Genomic DNA, 19917 nt, shown 5'->3' on the forward strand with positions numbered 1-19917 from the left:
TTCAACCTGGGCTGAAAGAATACTTTTAGAATACCATTACCTGATAAAACATGACATATTCACCATGATACAACATACAACACATAATACATGATAGGCAGATAAGGCATGAATAGCATGAATGGTGAGTATCCAGATGGAATTAAATGGCTGTGGCTAATGAATAGCTGGGTAGACGGAACGGGATGTTAAAGCTCGAACGTGCAGCGTGAGGTGGTGGTCGAAGGGCCTTTGCTGTGGCTAGTGAATAGCTGGGGAGCCGGAATGGGACGTCGTAATCCGAAGCACTCGAGGAGTGCTGATAACCCGCTGCGGCGGGCTGGTCTAGCGCGGAGCCGGGGAATGGATGGGTAGGGACGTCAGCAATTATTAAAGCGATAGTTCGCGTTTTCACGTCGCAAGATTATCCAGGTAGGGGGGGGTAGCGACGCGGTCCCTACCCGAGCCGGCTGAGACCAGGTGCTCGCTAACTCGTAAAGAAAATAGGGAGCTAGCGAGGTGAATTTGAATGGACGCCTCTTCATGAGTCGTGACGTGCTGTACAGACGTGACTCCGGGAATGGAAAGGGGAGGGGGGAAAAGGGGGAAGGGAGGGAGCACGACTGGAAGAGGGGCAGCCCTGGACCGGGTCCTGGCTGGGGGAAGTGGGTGGGGGAGGGGAAGAAGGGGCGGAGGGAGTAGCAGCGCGGTCGCTACCGGGGCCGTCTGAAGAAGTGGAGTCGGATCCGGAAGTACGGCGGAGATGCTGCGGGAAAGAAGTCGGTGGTTAAGAACCTGGGCCGCTGGCGTGGCTGTGGCTGAAGCAGCGGAGTGATACGCTCTGGAGCGTGTGGTGCAGGAAAGCGCTGTCAAGAGGTGCTGTTTGAGGGCCTGCTGAAAGCGAACTTAGCGCAACTGCCCACAAAGCACTGCTTGCTGGCGAAGTGCTAATTTTAAAACATACGGATAACCAGTCATTGTAACCAAATATGACTTGAGTTTATTTGCAAAGCTTATATCAGTAAACTAGCTTGTTGCTATACCCCGCAGAAGCTACTTGAAACGTCGGCCATCGACACAGAACGAGTTGACCAATCACGGTCCTTGCTGTCTGCGTCGCCTGACGCGAATTACAAATGTGTACTATCGCTTTAATAATTGCTGACGTCTGTGACGCAGCGCCATTGTTTAAACAGCCTGCGGAACAAGCCAGCGGAAATACTGGCCACTTGAGTTGGTTGAGTGGTTGAGGCTTATCAGTTCGTTATAAGTAGCTTAAATATCCAACAACGCTAGTATCAGTTTATGAGAAGTCACTGGACAACTATAGAAAGTGAATGAACAAGACCTGTTCGTTTCCGATGCCAACACGGATTACGGATTGAGTGATCTTCGGAAGATTGGCCTCCGCTGGATAGTCGATACAAACTTCAGACGCTTGGCGTGGCAAGCCATGTTAGAATTTAGAGCATTTCGAGTTACCTGGATAATCTTGCGACGTGAAAACGCGAGCTTGGAGCAGCCTGATGTTAGAGCCTTGAAGTAGGCTGGGGTGTGTAGGCTATAGCATAATCGATAGTTGTAGCTTACCCTTGCTCTGTGCAGTGACCTGAAAACGCTGATGAACCAGGTGGCTGTAGCCCATGGACTGGATGTAGCTTTTGGATGGTTAGTAGTGAAAAGACCCAGCTCCATTACGTCTGCCTACCGAGGCTTTGCGACTCCAATAATTTTGCGAGCGCCGCAGAGTGTGACGTATGGATAAGGAGGCCAGCTTAAATACCCTGGCGGCGGAAGACAGGTGAGGGCTCCTCCCGAACTTTGTTTAGAAAACATCATTTATATAATGCAGACTGGGACTACTATCACTTGAGGGTCAAATGTGAGAAAACACTCGTAAAGAGGGTATTTTGCCTAATTTTTGGGTGCTGATTCTGAATATCATATTTACTTAGCTGATTTTTTAGTTTTAAACCTGCTAATTAGCATTTGCGGCCTAAAACTGGCCTCTATAGGCAACATAGAACGGGTGAATAGGGTAAAAAATGTAACTCCTTGATATTATTATGAAACTACTAGTTGATTATTTATGTAGAGACAATATTTTTTTGCATTACACGTTTTCTGAAAATATGTTTATGGATGTAATTTAACAATATCTCATTAATTATGCACTAATTTGCATACATTTTAATTACAGACATCTGAATATTGGATAGTTAACATTGAATGTAGTCACGTTCAGGTTTGCCTTCAGAACTTTTTCTGGATTCAGAGCCTTAAAAGGTTACGGGGACGCTGGCGAGACACGCCGCTCCGTCTGGCATCGTTTTTATATAATGTTCGTAATTTTATGTAATGTCATTTTTTTTATTGATTTGTGTAGTTAAATGTATTCTCTCTTTATTTACGTTATTTTTGATCGTTTTCGTGTTATTAGTCCCTTTTAACGTTACTGCTTCCAAGTCGGCTGATGTCGTTAACGTTGGTCCATTGGAAGCTTGCTATGGCTAACGTTAGCTTTTGCCCTGGACTGACATCCTTCCATCCATCCATCCATCCGTGAGCGGTGCTGCACTTCACTGTCTGGTCGAGGAGATTTCTCGGGACAGCTGGACCGAGATGCTAGCTACTCTGCGAAAGATCTACCGGTTACCGCGGCCGCCGAGCTGCTGCAGACCTGCGAGCTGCCATCTGCCTTGCCTGGAGTCTGGATTGTGCAGACTAGCTTCTAGCTGCTAACGTTTGAAACTACGTTGAAGAACTGCAATCTCTCGGAGCATCAAACTGTTGCTGTCATAAGTCCACCAAGTTGCTGATCTGCAAGATCGCCCACGACTTCAGACGGTTATGACAGAGAGGGTTAAAGCGGAGCATCAAGGAACTTTGGTTATGCTACCAGTGATCTAGCTAGACTGCAGTCTAACTGTTATAAGTAGGGCCTACTAACATCACTTATTGAAGGCCTATTAACGTTAAATCCTCCGGGTTGGTCTGAAGACACAGTTGTAGCTCCGCCATATCATTGCCATTGGACTGAGTGGGACTAATGTAAAGTTAACACAGACTCTTCTTTATTTTAATTTCTTATTTATTTATTTATTTTATTACTTGTTAATTTTTGTTTGTTGTCTGTCTTGTATGTCTACCGGTGTCTTGGGTACGCTGGCGATTATGCCGCTCCATCAGGCATCTTTTGTCTTGTGCGTCTTTTGTAAATTTGTTTGTTTGTCTTGATGTCACGGGAACGCTGGCGACTACACCGCTCCGTCCGGCATTTTGTCTTACGCGTAAATGTCTAGTGTGTAAAGCGACCTTATGTGCTTTGAAAGGCGCTATGTAACAAATAAAATGTATTACTATTATTATTATTATTAAAAGAATGGCTTGTTCAAGCGCCAGTCCTAGGTTATGCTGATTTCAGTCGTCCCTTTATCTTAGAGATGGATGCAAGCCATGCAGGATTGGGGGCAGTTCTGTCACAGGAGAAGGATGGGATACGGCGACCAATAGCCTTTTCTAGCCGGGGCTTGCGGCCAAGTGAGAGGAACATGTCAAATTATAGTGCCATGAAACTCAAACTCCTTGCAGTCAAGTGGGCAATCATGGAAAAAAAATTGCAAGTATCTCCTGGGCAACAAGTTCACCGTGTACACTGACAACAATCCCCTCCAATACCTGCAGTCAGCGAAACTGGGCACTCTGGAACATTGCTGGGTTTCTCAGCTTGCCCTCTTCATTACAACATCAAATATCGTCCTACAGTAGTACAGCTAATCGCAATGCCGATACCCTTTCTAGGCTTCCCACAAGCCCCACTAACACTTTGTGATCTGTGTCACACGGCCTGGATGTCCCCCTGCCGCTTGCCATAGCCAACATGCAAGCCTCAAGTGGACCTATCCAAGACTCTTGGATGACAGAATCTTGTATGGTGGACACCATCCCTGGTCGAATCAAAAGAGACCTGAAAGTCCTGCACTGATCCCTGTATTTCCAGATACCTGTGGTTTTGGTGACAGGGACGGCCACCTACCCGTTAAGAGAAGTGGAGTGAACCAAGGGAAGTCTGCAGTTGATAAAGCAGTGGTCCCAGTTACAGGAAGTGGAGGGATCCAGGGGTCCAGTGCTGCAGCTTTTACTGCCAAAGGTGTTACGAGTTGAAGTGCTGACTAGCCTACACAACAACCATGGCCATCTGGGGGTGGACAGGACCACAGATTTGATATGCCAGAGGTGCTACTGGCCCCAGATGTGGCATGAGGTGCAAATGTGGTGTTCTAAGTGTGAGCACTGTGTGGTTGCTAAAGCAAGACAACCCAAGCCAGAACCTTCTTGGGAAATCTGTTAGCCACTAAGCCTCCCCCCACCATCATTACAGCAGATCAGGTAAGACATCAACTGAAGAAACTTCGCCTAGAAAGGCAGTCGGGCCTGACAGACTGTGTCCAAGGCTACTCAAGGCCTGTGCTGCTGAACTGGGGGAGTCACTGAAGCACATCTTCAACTTGAGTCTCCGTCTCGGACAAGTTTCAACACTGTGGAAGACATCATGTCTCACCCCCGTCCCTAAGAAGCCACACCCTAGTGAGCTTAATGACTACAGGCCTGTCGCTCTAACATCACATGTGATGAAGACAATGGAGCGGCTGGTCTTATGTATGCTCAGACCCCAGGTACGCCATGCACTAGACCCGTTACAGTTTGCATACCAGGAGAAAGTGGGCGTGGACGATGCCATCACTTATCTTCTACACAGGACACATTCTCATCTAGACATGGGGAAAAGTGCTGTGAGAATCATGTTCTTTGATTTCTCAAATGCTTTTAACACCATCCAACCCCTCAAACTGGGAGACAAGCTCTTGCAGATGGGTGTGGACGCTCACCTGGTAACCTGGATTACAGATTACCTGACCGAGCGACCACAGTTTGTCAGACTGAAGAACTGTCTCTCTGACACTGTGATCAGCAGCACCTGAGCCCCACAGGGAACTGTGCTCTCTCCAGTCCTGTTCACCCTGTACACATCTGACTTCTGTTACAACACCGAGTCATGCCACAAGCAGAAGTTTTCTGACGATACTGCAATTGTGGGGTGTATCAGGGACGAGCAAGAGGAGGACTACAGGAGCCTGGTGGAGGACTTGTGCAATGGTGCAAACTCAATCACCTTCAACTCAACACTTCAAAGACCAATGAGATGGTGGTGGATTTCCGCAGGTCTAAGCCTGCTCTGCTACCAGTCTCCATTGATGGGGTCAATGTGGAGGTGGTAAGCACCTACAAGTATCTGGGTCTCCACCTGGACAATAAACTGGACTGGTCAGCCAATACTGATGCACTCTACAAGAAAGGGCAGAGCAGGCTGTACTTCCTGAGGAGGCTGCGGTCTTTAAATGTGTGCAGCAAGCTCCTCACCCAGATAGCAGACGGGCATTGAAACTATGTAGAATCAACATTGCATTGTCAACCATAAATCATTGAATCAATGTTGGATTTCGATGTTGATTTAACATCAGTTTGCACCCTCAGTTAATATTGAAACAATGTTGAAATTACAACCAAACTAAAGATCAATGGTATTTCAATGGTATTTCAATTCATATTAAACCGCAGTAACCCACTATTAATCTGGCAAAATATTGGGAAATTCATACCCTGCTTTATCTACAGCCAGGATACATTTGGCTAGGCCTAGGTATGTCTGGTTTAGGCTACACAAGCTTGCATAAATAACCATTGACAACTTGTTATCAGTTTGAAAAGCAAGTGCATTTATTCACTCTTCTTCATTTATAAATTATAGTGTGCTGTGCTTCCCTGCCATCCATTCAGTAACGTTAGGCCTACGGTTGCAGTCAGCCTGACCATCCAGTTGAGTGAAGCGGCACCTAACAGAAATAGAAGAAAGAAAGACAGTGTTAGATAAATATGTTCAACTGAAGGCTACTTACAAGTGAAACTTTAGAATAAGCATATTCCGTCTAGGTACATCGTAGCCTACTGTCTAACTTACAAACTCATTCATGCTTGAGTCAACTTAGGCTAGCTAGAAGCTAGCTGGTAAGTAAGCGTTCATGTTAGCCAGTAGCACATCATCTTCAGCCTATCATTTTGATAGTTAAGTTTAAACTCAACAAACATTTTATGTAAATCATATGAATATAATAAACTCTAACTTACTGACAACTAACGTTAAGGAAGGCCTAATTATAAATCAGACTGCCGAGTAACGTTAACGTTAACATAACATTATGATGAACTGCCATAAGTAACGTAATAAAACATTAATTTGACAGCAACGATAATGTAGCTAGCCTAAGTTGACTTAAGCATGAATGAGTTTGTAAATTAGTAGGCTACCATGTACATAGACTGTAAACATGCCCAAATTTAATGTAGTACAATTTCACATTGAAACATTATCGTTAGATAAATAAATGCTTGCTTACCATTAAGGTGGAGCGGCGAACTTGACAATCACCACGTCAAAATTTCCCAGTAAACCATACATCCATGACTTTTCAATATCTTTTAGTGAACTATGTATCGATGCTCTATCGATTATGGCAATATAAACTATAAACCAATGTTGTTTCGATGTCTCTCTATCTATGCTCATGCACTGTTGGGGTTTTGTCAGGATTGTAATGCTGATTCAATGTCTATTTACCATTGAGATTTCAATCTCAACCAAAATGATGATTTGGATGGAAAATCAACATCATATCAATGTCACCTTGTTATCTGGGCAGGATGTTCTACCAGTCTGTTGTTGCCAGCGTCCTCTTCTATGCAGTAGTGGGAGCTGAACTGGAGTGCATCACTTCAATATCTGACAAAAGGACCCTGAACTGATCAACATTTTGGACAATGAGTGTCATCCACTCCACAGCACTATTACAAAGCAAAAGAGCCTGATCAGCTGGAGACTTCGCTCACTGCCTTGCACAACAGACAGACTGAGGAAGTAATTTGTCCCCAGGGCCATTGAACTGTTCAATGCTTCACTTAAGGGAAGAGGAGAGATAGACTTCTCTGCATAGTCTGTCTGCCTCTCCAACCTCTCCATGTTTGTGTACTGTCACTAGCCACTTTTTACCACTGTCTTACTGCTTCACTGTTTGCGTGCTATATTAGCACATATGCATAACCCCTCCCTCCATCCCACAGCCAGATTGTGGTCACACTTATACCTTTACTTAATATAGTTATATAATAATAATAATAATAATCTTTATTTATATAGCACTTTTCAAAACAAAGTTACAAAGTGCTGTACAATATCAACATAAATGAAAATGCAAATAAGACATAATAATATAACAATCAAATAATATATACTAATTCAATTAGAACTTAACATAAATTTGAAAAAGGAAAATAAACTTACTGAAATAAAACTTGACACTGAAATAAAACTTAGGATACTGAAATAAAACTTGACACTGAAATAAAACTTAGGCTACTGAAATAAAACGTAACACTGAAATAAAACTTAATAAACTTAACACAAAATGAAGTATATTACTTAAACAAAAGTAAGGAAGGCTTGCTTGTAAAGATGAGTTTTAATATGATACATTTTATATATATGTTACGGGTAGGAGTGGGGTAAGGCTAGAGGGTCACCTGATTCATTCACCTGACGTGTCATTCACGTGACCTGTTGTAACAGGTAGATACCGGGTTGCAGGCCCTTTGTTTAAATTAGATGGCGCGGCAAACACAGTGGTGAGAGCACTGTTTTGCGTGTGGATTTTTGGCCGGCGGTGATTTAACAGAGAGGGTAAGGGTGAAGTTTTTTTTAAAGCCGTTCACGCATATAGCCGTTTAATATGCTCCAGCATACAAAAATATAAAATAAAAAATCGTCACTCGTCAAAAGCTTATTCAAATTTAGTAGGATGTCCAGTCCACATTGGGAGGGGTTTCATTATCAAACGTCAAGCGCATGGCGCAACAAGGTGTTCCTAGGTTTTTTAATCAGTCATAGACCTCTCCGGAATAAGTCCCGCCTCCGAAACATCCGTATCCACCCAACTTCCGGTCGTCAAATGTCTATGGGAAATAACATGGCGTTCTGAAATATCGTAGCTGTCAAACTCTGTAGGTGACAAAGTAGAAAAAACTGGTGGGCCGGTTGGCCTACACACTTCTGCCATCTAGTTTCCACTGGATTTTTTGATTGTCGGTGCCGTTAAAGTAGTAAACGATTATTAATGCTAACCGGGAGCTAGTTCCGATGTATGCGTGCGGAGGAGGGCGTTAGATCTAGCTCACAACCAGTCACAACGTGATGGTCATTTTCACGTGTGATTCATGCGCGTGATTTCAGTGGTATATAAATGTAAATCGTTTGCAAGGTTCAGCCTCTTTTCAACACGACTTAACTTTGGTTTGACTGTGCGAGTTTGTTGGCTGTTATTGAGATATTTGAAAAAGAAAGAAATTGCAGACAAAGACACTAGACATGGCGAGATGAGATTTTTTTTTCACGAAAGACATAATGATAAGCAGACTAGGAATCAGAGGCAGAGTTTAAGTCGATAGCTTTATTTTGCATCACCTTAATCAGTACAGTAACATTTTCAGAATGTATTAACAACCTACCAAGCATGATGATTTCACGCAGGGTTAGTGCCACCTCCGTAGACAGGCTCTGGTGCCACGAACTCCATTTTGGTGAAGACAAACTATGAAACATTGCCGTTGCTATGCAACCTTGACTGGGGGAGTCGCGGTGTCTGAAGCGTGCGTTAGCTTAGTGCTTCTTACTGATATATTTCTACTTTAAAACCCTTTAACTGGCACACCATGATAAAAGTGATGAAAAAATATTTTTTTGTTTTATCTTGCTCTATTAGGCTGTAGTATGACAAATGTGTGTTTTTTTTTTACAAAGGACCCTCCCATTCAATTTCTATGAACCTCTACCAAACGGTTGAAGTGCCTGTTAGGGGTAAGTAAGGGGCAGCCGTGACCCACTGGTTAGCACTCTGGACTTGTAACCAGAGGGTTGCCGGTTTGAGCCCCGACCAGTGGGCCGTGGCTGAAGTGCCCTTAAGCAAGGCACCTAACCCCTCACTGCTCCCCGAGCGCCGCCGTTGAAGCAGGCAGCTCACTGCACCGGGATTAGTGTGTGCTTCACCTCACTGTGTGTTCACTGTGTGCTGTTTGTGTTTCACTAATTCACCGATTGGGTTAAATGCAGAGACCAAATTTCCCTCACAGGATCAAAAAAGTATATATACTTATATACTTATACTGTTAATGGTAAGTCAGTTATCTAACTCTGACATGAGATTATTGTGTTTTACTGAAAGAAAACAGTTTTTCTCAAAAAAAGTGGTATTATCCTGTAGCCCTGGTCCCAGAGTTTAAGAGAAATCATGTTAACAAGAAATAAACTCATTCCTGTACCTGCAGACCACTTAAGTAAATTTACCATTGTAATTAATGGGATTCTATGGATTTTGGTGAAGAACGTGTACACATAATACATTTTGGTCAGTACCATGACGAGAAAACTGATTCAACTATATAAACCATATATTTTCTGAAAGCTTAGGCCCTCAGGATGTGATCTAACATGACATGCCCCACCCTCCTCATTAGTATGCAGCCCATGCATAACACATTGGGTATTGGTACAGTAAATTGGGTATATGGCTGATACCTTTGGGTTTGTGCTATTTAGGAAAAACTGGTTCAACTATATAAACCAAATATTTTCTGAAAGCTTAGACCCTCAGGATGTGATCTAACATGATATGAGACACGTCCCACCCTCCGCATTAGTATGCTGTCCATGCATTACACATTGGGTATTGGTAAATCGGGTATATGGCTGATACCTTTAGGTCTGTGCTATTTAGGAAAAACTTAGGAAAAATACCATATATTTTCTGAAAGCTTACAGCATACTAATGAGGGGGGTGGGACATGTCTCATATCATGTTAGATTACATCCTGAGGGTCTAAGTTTTCAGAAAATATATGGTTTATATAGTTGAATCAGTTTCCCCTTCATGGTACAGACCAAAATATATTGAATTGCATTGAATTAGCATAGATTAGCATAGCTGATAAGCCTATTTGATATATTTCATGCGTATGCATGCTTTTTAAACATATGCTGTGTTTACAGTAGTAGTATACATTTGAAAACAGTATATAATGGTTAATATAATTAATTCATGAACTTTGTCATGTTTTCTAGTATTATCTATACGAACCTGACTTTTACCATTGACAGGCACATCAACCGTTTGGTAGAGCATGTTTTCAAACAATTATTTACAATTATTTATTAAATATTTTTTTTTTCTTAATGTAAGTTAATACATGTGTTATTCCACTTAATTTTTACATAATAATAAAGAAAAAAAAAGTCTTACTTTTAAAAACTTGGTAGATTGACTCCACAAAATATGGCCGAAATCGCTCAAGTGGTAGATATGGCTCCATATGTTTAAATTTAAAACAGTTTGATTTTTTGGTAAGATATGGTGTCTTAAAGTGTGCTCTACCAAACGGTTGAGCAGTCAGTTAAAGGGTTAACGGCACGACAATCAAAAAATCCAGTGGAAACTAGATGGCAGAAGTGTGTAGGCCAATCGGCCCACCATTTTTTTCTACTTCGCCACCTACAGATGTTTGACAGGTATGATATTTCGAAACGCCATGTTATTTCCCATAGACATTCGACGCCCGGAAGTTGGGTGGACACGGCTGTTTCGGAGGCGGGACTTATTCCGGAGAGGTCTATATGGGTGTGTTTGGGGCATAACATCATTTAAACCAATGAGAATGACATCTGTCATTCCCTTTAACGGCGCAAAGCGTGATGTCAAATAAATGCATCAGTATTTTGACATTCTACAGCGCATTTGAAGGAGGCTGCTTGTGAGACCGTATGGAATAGTCATTCCACTAAACCATGCTTTACTAAAACCTAGCATAGCCTTCACGCATTTGCACTCGTCTATTATTTTAACTTATTGGCAAAGTGAAACTAACTTCACCAAGGTGTCAGCGACAAGACAGTTAAATGCAGCTACTTTCACTATTGACTGACAATGGGTTACCATCAAAAACATAGGCTGAAAAAAGCAACACTTACCCAAATATTGCTCAAATGACTGAACAAAACAACATTTATCCTGTAGAGGAGTTGCTTATATCTCGTCATAGGTGTCCTGTTATTCAGAATTAATAGCCACCCCACCAGCCAATCAGAAAAGAGTATTTCTTCTCTCCGGGTGATAATAGGTGCTGAAGGTCATGGGGTCAAAGGTGAAGGTGTAATTTTGTCCAGGTCATATGATATTACACCAGTTGGAGACATCTAGTATTATTTTATATTGTCAATTATGAATTTTCATTTAACATGATAGCCTATATCATTGCAATCTTTGACCATGAAAACATAGAGGCACACATAATCTATTCTGTGTTCATATGTTTGGTTCAGGACTTATAATTCCTCCAAAACTGTTTTGATAATAGGCTATTCAAGTGCAGTTTGAAGCAGTGCAGTTATTTTTTTGTGTAAGGGTTGCACCATAAACTGAATTGTGTCGGGTAACAGGTCACAGTAAAAAAATAAATTTAGTGGGAAAGTTTACGTAGGCCATACGTAGGCTACTGCGCTCTAGTGGTGAATAGACTCATGGGATGCATCCTACATTTGAAAAAACGAATTCTGCGTAACATCTGATTTTAGACTAATCTCTTAGGCTACCTCATAAAATCTACAGTGTTCTTGGTTCATTGCTTGTTCAGTAGGCTAGGCTATAGCTTGTCCAATATCTGCCGACATGGCCTCCTTCTGAAGTAATGTGAAACCTTTTTGGGGTTGCTTGGAAGTCGTTTCAAGTTTGATGAGTTTGCAACGACCGCCGCTGTCTCGCCGTGAATGACCGCGGCCAGAGCGATAGCCACTATGCACACACAACTCCTCCCTACGGAGGCTCTGCAGTTTTGTTCTGCCCATTAGTGAAAAGGTCGACTTGATATATGGTCAGTAAAACATAGGAAGTCAATGTCGGAGTTATCTGCTCATCATTTGCTTTGGAGACATTGCCGGACGGTGACATTGCAGTGATGGTGTGCCAGTCAAGAAGTTTTCCGAAGTGCTATCGTGTCGAACTTCTCATCTTAGTGGTGATGACTGGATTCCTCTTGGTTGGGCCTCAAGAAGCAGCTGCAGTTCCTATATGGAACTTTGAGGTAGGTCATTGTGTAACGTTTTCGTCTTAAATCAGTCTCGTCTAGTTTATTGGTCCGAGTGGGCAGTGCGGCACCAGCTTATTATACAAGTCTGCTGCCCCCTTCCCCTCACCCCCCTTTTCCTATGGATTGAATTATGTTAGGCTAGAACTGAGGGATAAGAAGTAGTGCAAATAGCTTCGGCAGCCTCTGAGCAGTCGTTATTTGTTGCTAACCGTAAAAAGGACTTATTAATTCCTCACACGGCTAGGCCAAGTCAAATCCTACAAGAGGGAATACGAGATTACAGCGCCGGGGTTTCGCTCAATAAATCATTTAGAAACATCTTCGATTTTGAAACAAGAGCTGACGACTACTCAACTCAGTCATTCTACCCACCATTATCGTTAGACCTAATTATTAGAATTAGGAAAATTTAGGCTACTTCTAGCGGGTGTCACGTGGCATAAGCTAGATAGCCTACCACAGGTCGTTTGTGTAGGCTTGGTCCAGTAAAAACTTTTTGAATGGTTGTATAGCCGAGGTTGTAACCTACCCTTTTATTAAGTCTAGACACTTTGCTGTGTGGGGGGGAATAAAGGCCTCCGTGATCACCCAATTCTTATACCTGTTACTTACCAAAGATATGCAGCCAGCAAAAAGCCTAATTCACTTAACAAGCCATGGATGGATAGGTTCATAATACTTTTGTCGTCTACTCTCATGTAGCCTATGTCAGTACGTCCAAGTGCGCACAACTAAGGAAAGAACCAATAACAGACGTCAGTTAATGAAGTCCCTATAGGGAGAGAAAGAGAGAGAAAAAAACATCTTTAAAGTTTCTGCTGCAGGCCAGATATTTTTGGGTAGGCCTACGCATAAGAACATTTCTGGTGTGCCCCTGCCTTATAAGGGGACACCAGAAACTGTTTTGGCCATGTCCATACAGGCTCCTTAGATAGCTTATCTTTTAACAAACACCTAGAGAGCCCACATCACACTGTTCCTTCATGGCTGCCTGAGAGTTAGGGGTCCAAGCAGCGAAGCAGAAAAGTCTCTTTAATGTGGTTAATTAATGAGGTAAAAACAAAACACAAAATAAATCTTACAATAATCTGTATTTTAGTCCTTTGAAACAGAAATACAGTCACTAACACAAGCTGTTTTCCTGAAATCAATTCTGTGAGTGACAACAGCGCCATCGCCACCCGTGGTGGAACAGAGAATTACAGTGATTCAGACTGCTTCACCAACTTTTAGTTTTGCTTCACTACCATAGATATCTTTTCCCATTGACTTAAATGTAAATTGAGTGAAACCCCAGGCGGCTCGTAGATTTTTTTCCGTTTCAATGGATCCTTATGGCAGATAAGTCCCACCCGTGAAGCAGTGACCGATTGTGCAGAATTTAACACTTCCTGCAGTTGAATATGATTGACACTCTGGCCAATCACTGTCTCCATTAGTGAGCTTGCTTACCATCACTTTTCAGTTGCCTTCAGTGACCTTACTAGAGTTTTATTATAAATATAAGTCATTCACACAATTTGTTTTACATTCATTTTGTAGGGTACATCAGATTTGTTTCTGTGTAGGGGAGAGAACGTTTTATTTAGGATTATTGTGTGATGTGTTTTCTAACATCAGCTGGGGGGATAGCTTGCTAGCGGTAGGGATGTCACGATTAGAGATTTTGGTGGCACAATAATTGTCTGAAGAATAATCATGATTTTACGATTATTATGGTTTTTTTTGCGTTAATACTTTTCACAACAGTACTAATGTATAAAATCACACAAACACATTCTTTAGAGGTTTTGATCTTGAAAGGTTATTTATTGCTGTTCACAGTAAGACACTGCAATAATAAAATAATCAATCTGCTTTGTAAACTATATCCGCATTTACCTTTTGGAAATTCAAAGGCTGTGGTCTCTCCTGATAATTTAACACACCATTAGAAAGTGTTCTAGTATTTCCAGTTTGTGCACTCTTTCAACATTTGTTTTGAAGAAAGATAATGGAAACATGGAATAGGCTAGATAGAAATTGAATTGAGAACATCTAGAGAACATCCTAAATTCTGCTCCACCCTCCACACACACACACACACACACACACACACACACAGAAGATTATGGCTAAATGTCATGTTTCTATTTCATATATTTTGTAATTCATGTAAAGATTATATATTTTGTTAATGATTTATAGTATTTTATGATGTGCGTAATTACCAGTAGGTAAGAATATTTAGTAATTTGAATACTTCATATTGATTTTTAATCTATTACACTTAAGAATATCACTAATGTACGACAGAGTATTAGGGCCACACATGAAGAAAAAAAATATTGTCGACATTAAACTCGACATTTCGAGAATAAAGTTGAAATATCATATCTACTTTAATCTCGACGTATGTCGACATTAAACTCGAAATACAGTTTAAACATAGCCTACAGTTTAAGTTATGTAGCCTACACTAACACACAAATTATGTGACATGAATAATAGGCCTACTTCAAATAGACCTGTGTTATTTCTAGATTGCAGATAGATTCAGATAGATTGTGTCTTGTCCGTTAACAACTCATTGTCGTCATCGTGAAGCCCGTATCTCGCGGTTATGGAAATACCATGCACTATGCCATTTATATAGCTACAATAATACATGTTTCCAATGATATAATGTTTTTATAGTACAAAATGTTATTTCACTCTGTTTTTATGTGGGTAAGGCCACCGCACATCCAAATAACTGCCCTTCATGACCCACAGGCCGTCACCATAGGTTAACATGGCAAAACTCATTTTTCTAAAACTGCTTTTCCATGTCTCACCTGCATGAAATATAGTAGGCTATAAACGATATGTATGCATTTACTTACATGGGGTTGTCTGGTCGGGAGGACAGCTTCATTCGTCCCTCCATAGACATTCAGCAATAGCCTAGGCTGTTTTGCATCCATTACAAACAAGCATTCAATGTGAAAGTCTGGGATTGGGGAGAGCAAGGGCGTAACAGGAAAGTATTTGGCTGAGCAATGGAGGTTAATATGTTCTATGTTTTGTCTATACTGTGTACATCACATTGCACTTTTTTGCACTTCTGGTTAGACACAAACTGCATTTCGTTGTCTCTGTACTTGTACTCTGCCCAATGACAATAAAGTTGAATCTAATCTAATCTCATTTAATCCACTGGTAGAGATCATACATCCCACTCGTTTTAGCTAGTTAAAAACATATATTTTAGCTTTGGCCCTCAAAATGATACATTTGTATTTGGGTTTAACAGCACAGGCAGACGTCATAGCCAGGCAGTGAGAGGTACTGTTAGGATAGCGTAAAGTGTCTACATTATGTCCCCAATTATCAAACCAAACTGCACACTGATGTTTATGTCCCTAGCACTTTTCCTTTTCATGCCTATAGGTGGCGCTAAAATAATCATTGTTGCATTTTGGCTCTTATCTCAGGAACAGTGAGGCCTAGCTTCCATTCATTTTAATCCTTACACTCATCACCCACTCATGGTCTTCTGCACTTGTACTAAACTTGTCAACTTTTCTCACAATGTTCAAATATTTGAAAGTAAAATTAATAAAAGTATGATGTTTAGTAATGACCTTCCATTTTTGTCCAAGGAAGAAGTTCATAGATCTGGTGTTTTAATTATTGGGATTCGCAAAGATGCTCGCGCACATGTCCTGCATCTGAATAGGATCAAGAGGTACACTCTGACACCTGAGAAGCTGAAATGGGACAAATTCAAGCTCACCTATAAGTAAGCAAAGTTGAGCATGAGGAGAGGAAGTATGGAATTCATTTTTGTGACCTGCAAAGCATTCTTCATCAAATATACTTCAAAATGCAGCAATCATACTCATCATAAACATACTCACACATTTTGCCCTTTATGAATTTAATTGGATAAATATTTTATGCAGATTGATATCATTCCCAAGGAATTTGATGAATGCCAGTGACACACGGCGGGGCATAGCCAAGGCCTTCAGTATGTGGAGTGATGTTTCACCCTTCAGTTTCAGAGAGCTACCATCTGATGAAGAGGCTGATATAAAGATTGGTGAGAGAAAACATGAAACATGGTATTGAAAACACACACAAAAAGAAAATGCATGCAAGAAGCACAGTTAAAGGCACTACGGCAAGATAAATTTCATATACATTTTTACTGTGCTCAAGATACATCCAGGATTCGTATGGGTGCTTGAAATCCATGAAAATGCTTGAATGCAAAACTGAACCAGTCATGTCTATGGCCGTATCTACCACAGAGGTCAACTTTCTTTCTTCAAATGTCGTTTAATTTATTAACTAATAGCCAACGAGCATCAATGCATCGTCACGCGACATGTAGTTGTACCTGTGACATGTCAAAACAAAAGTAAAGTTGACCCTATGTCCTAACTAACGAACACAACGCAGTGTCTCGCATAGCTCATTTAAACTTCAATACCCACAAAATCCATTGTCCAAAATGAATAATCATCTGATCTGAACAAAGGCTGACTTCAAGGCCTACTCAAAATGTTATGCTGAAATTCAGTGGAGTTGCAGCTAGCTGCACTGAAAATTAAGCTATATTAATGTTATATAGATATCAGAGTCTGGACCAATAGTATATATAGTAGATAATAGTAGATATTGTTATATGGATATGATCTAAGCATGATATTGATTATTGGTCAGTTATTTAGACAGGAGACAGGAGAAGGGAAATCAGGCAGAAAGGTGGAAATGAGGAGAAAGAGTTAGGAGAAGAGAGGGAAATAATAGGCGAAGGGCCCTCACAAGTGAGTGAGAGTCAAGATGTGACACTCACTGTGTCAGAATGTACAAGCTCTGCAGCCTATGACCCTGCAATTTATAAACATTCACTACTCTGATGAGGAGAAGCAGAGCATTCTTAATAACAGATGGAGCAGGGACCAGTATAAATATCCTCAAAACCAATTGGAGAAAAGGCTCTTGAGATATACAGGTGCATCTAAAAAAGTAGAATATTTTGGAAAAGCGTTTTGGTTTAAGTTATAAACAAAACAAATGTTTCTACATCAGATGGCAATGCTACTTCGCTCTTCTATAAATGTACCATATGCCTAATAGGCTGTATTATGGTATAAGGTATGAATATATATTTATGTCAATTTATCAATTAGTTTCCACAATATTCACCATAAAGTCATAATTTAAGGGGTTATTTCTTCCTTGGGGGCATGCCCCCGGACCCCTCTAGCATTTCGCGGGGGGCAACATTTCTATTAACATTCCTGACCTCAGTATTTGAATCCTGGCTACAGCCTTGCTCATGTCTCAAACTTCAGCTCAGTTTTGTGGTTAAATGCTAACCATTTAATTATAGGCCCTACAAGTGGAAAGGACATTAAAACACCATGCATATGTGCATATTGTGCCGTTTGGCAAGAAGTTAAATTTATTCAATTATATGACAACTTAGTCACCTTCACGTCACCCAAACGTCACATCTCTGCATTGCTAGCCTACTGGTTGGTAGCTCATGATAACAGATGTAAGCCTGTCTGCATGCCATTGTAGGCAAGAAAGAGACATAATCAGTCTCGACTGTCATGAAAGAGCAAGCCTTAACATTAGCTTGAGTTCACATATTCAGCAAAGAATAGTTATTTGTTGAATGATTACATTCTTATATAATGGGTGGGGGGGGGGGGGTATTGACTCAGCCAGTTAGATAGCAAGGTGACAAGTTTTCCTTTAATTTCTTTTTCTGTTATTAAGAAACACAATTTCATTAAACCATCTCTTAATCTCCATCCAAAAATAATTTTGAGGGTGGTCCGTGAGCAGACGTGGTAAAATATAATATAGATAAGTTGTTTGCAATATTGAACCAACTTGTATGTAAATACAAACAGTTCTACAACACTGTCTACTGTATGTAGTGTAAATCATATAAATCTTCTGACACAATAAGCAAAGTGCAAAGACAATAAACAAGATGGTTCAGTGAGTAGGCCTATTGTGTAGGCTATTATACTGTTGAAGTAGGTGTAATCTTTTTTTTTTTTTAGCTAGGTGGTCCGTGCGTTTCTTTTTTATTGGTTAAGTGGTCCTTCATCTGAAAAAGTTTGAGAAACACTGGTAAAATATATAATTTGCCACCGCTGTAAAGAGCTGGAAAAGCTTGAAAATTGACCTTGAAAGTGCTTGAATTTGATAGGTGTACGAACTCTGTACATCTGAATTCTGTGACAACCCATAATATAAATGAATGCCACCAGTGACAGTTTTCTGCCTCATAACTCTGTCTGTATCATTGGTGTGCGGGTCCGGTCATAAGCTGCCTGCGACCGAAATTTAAATCAACCCGACGCAACTCGAGCCGTGAATATTACTTAAGAAAAAATTATACCAGACCCGCAATCCGACCCGCTTATTTACAAAATATGCGTTTCTGGTTAGCCTAACATGCAGTGTATCCTTATTGAGCTATGTAAATCCAGTATATGTATAAGTATAAGTATATTTACTCTTTTGATCCCGTGAGGGAAATTTGGACTGCATCTATCCCAATCCGTGAATTAGTGAAACACACTCAGCTCACAGTGAACACACAGTGAGGTGAAGCACACACTAATCCTGGCGCAGTGAGCTGCCTGCTACAACAGTGGCGCTCGGGGAGCAGTGAGGGGTTAGGTGCCTTGCTCAAGGGCACTTCAGCCGTTCCTTCGGGTCGGGGTTCGAACTGGCAACCCTCCGGTTACAAGTCCGAAGCGCTAACCAGTAGGCCACGGCTGCCTCAACATCCTAACATAAATAGGAACAGAAATCCGGCGAGTTTTCACATACTGTAGATCTCCACTTCTTGAGGTCACCGAGTACTGTCTGTGGGCTTGTAAATGGGAGCTCATGGACATGCCCCCAGAGTGTGGCGCTGCAGCTGTCTGGCTGTAGCAACATGTGCCAGGTAAAACCAATTGTTTTTTCTTTTTACTGACAGTACTTGGTGACCTTGAGAAAACGGAGATCTATGTGAAGACTCGCCGGAATTCTCTTTTAATCACGACAGCGGTGCCTACAGATGCAGACCCGGCGTTACAAGGGGGGGTGAGGGGCCTTAGTTATCCCTGCTAAAAAAACAGCTAGAAAATCAGCTTATGCTGGTAGCTGGTTTTAGCTGGTCTTTGCTGGTTTTCTTCCAGCTCTTGCTGGTGTAGCTGGTTGGGCCACCAGCTGGACATGCTGGCATGAACAACTGTGCCCAAGCAACTTTAGCCCTGCCCTGCAAGCAATATTGCTTACTTAGGCTATTTTACCATTGATATATAGCAAATTGACCTTTACTTTTGTGGTGTTGGAATTGAAACTATGATAAAGTTATTATAGAGGTTCAAATAGCATTGGGTTTTGTTGGTTCTTGTGCGTGTGTTTATGTGATACATAAATCCTTGTTACAAATGTACGCTGCATGCCTAAGGAATTGGGTTTTTGGCAACGTCCCCTCTTCGCATTTCAGTCGCCCGCTGACTGTTTTAAATCTGGCGCCTGGCGCGGTCTGTGCAGGTGTATGGCCACACGCACTGTGTGTAGCATCAGGCTGCGAGGAGCAAGAAAGAATTCCCGTGTGTCATTTTAAGTTGTCCTAACATCATTTGGAGACTCTTCACGGCACTACAGTATAGCCTATATCAACTGCGTAACAATAGGCCATTC

General features: G+C 41.4%; 1 protein-coding gene and 1 long non-coding RNA gene across 3 annotated transcripts in view; one reads left to right on the top strand and one right to left on the bottom strand.

Annotated features, from left to right (window-relative positions):
- Nucleotides 1–19917, bottom strand: part of LOC121713592 — a 23382-nt gene continuing 3465 nt past the window's right edge. Inside the window, exons 2-3 of the long non-coding RNA XR_006032887.1 lie at nucleotides 9237–9243; nucleotides 1–11 (exon numbers count right to left, since the gene is read on the bottom strand). This is a non-coding gene — a long non-coding RNA (uncharacterized LOC121713592). The remainder of the gene's footprint in view (nucleotides 12–9236; nucleotides 9244–19917) is intronic.
- mmp23ba (matrix metallopeptidase 23ba) overlaps nucleotides 11673–19917 on the top strand; it is a 24342-nt gene continuing 16097 nt past the window's right edge. Inside the window, exons 1-3 of one of the 2 annotated variants that reach the window (XM_042098246.1) lie at nucleotides 11673–12216; nucleotides 15846–15985; nucleotides 16245–16288. In XM_042098246.1, the coding sequence (XP_041954180.1) occupies nucleotides 12091–12216; nucleotides 15846–15985; nucleotides 16245–16288 (310 nt within the window). In that variant the 5' untranslated portion in view covers nucleotides 11673–12090. Of the gene's footprint in view, nucleotides 12217–15845; nucleotides 15986–16148; nucleotides 16289–19917 lie in introns of both variants that reach the window. The other variant, XM_042098245.1, reaches the window with a different exon arrangement.

The sequence above is a fragment of the Alosa sapidissima genome, chromosome 7 (genome assembly GCF_018492685.1).
Source record: "Alosa sapidissima isolate fAloSap1 chromosome 7, fAloSap1.pri, whole genome shotgun sequence".
In the NCBI taxonomy this organism is placed as follows: Eukaryota; Metazoa; Chordata; class Actinopteri; order Clupeiformes; family Clupeidae; genus Alosa; species Alosa sapidissima.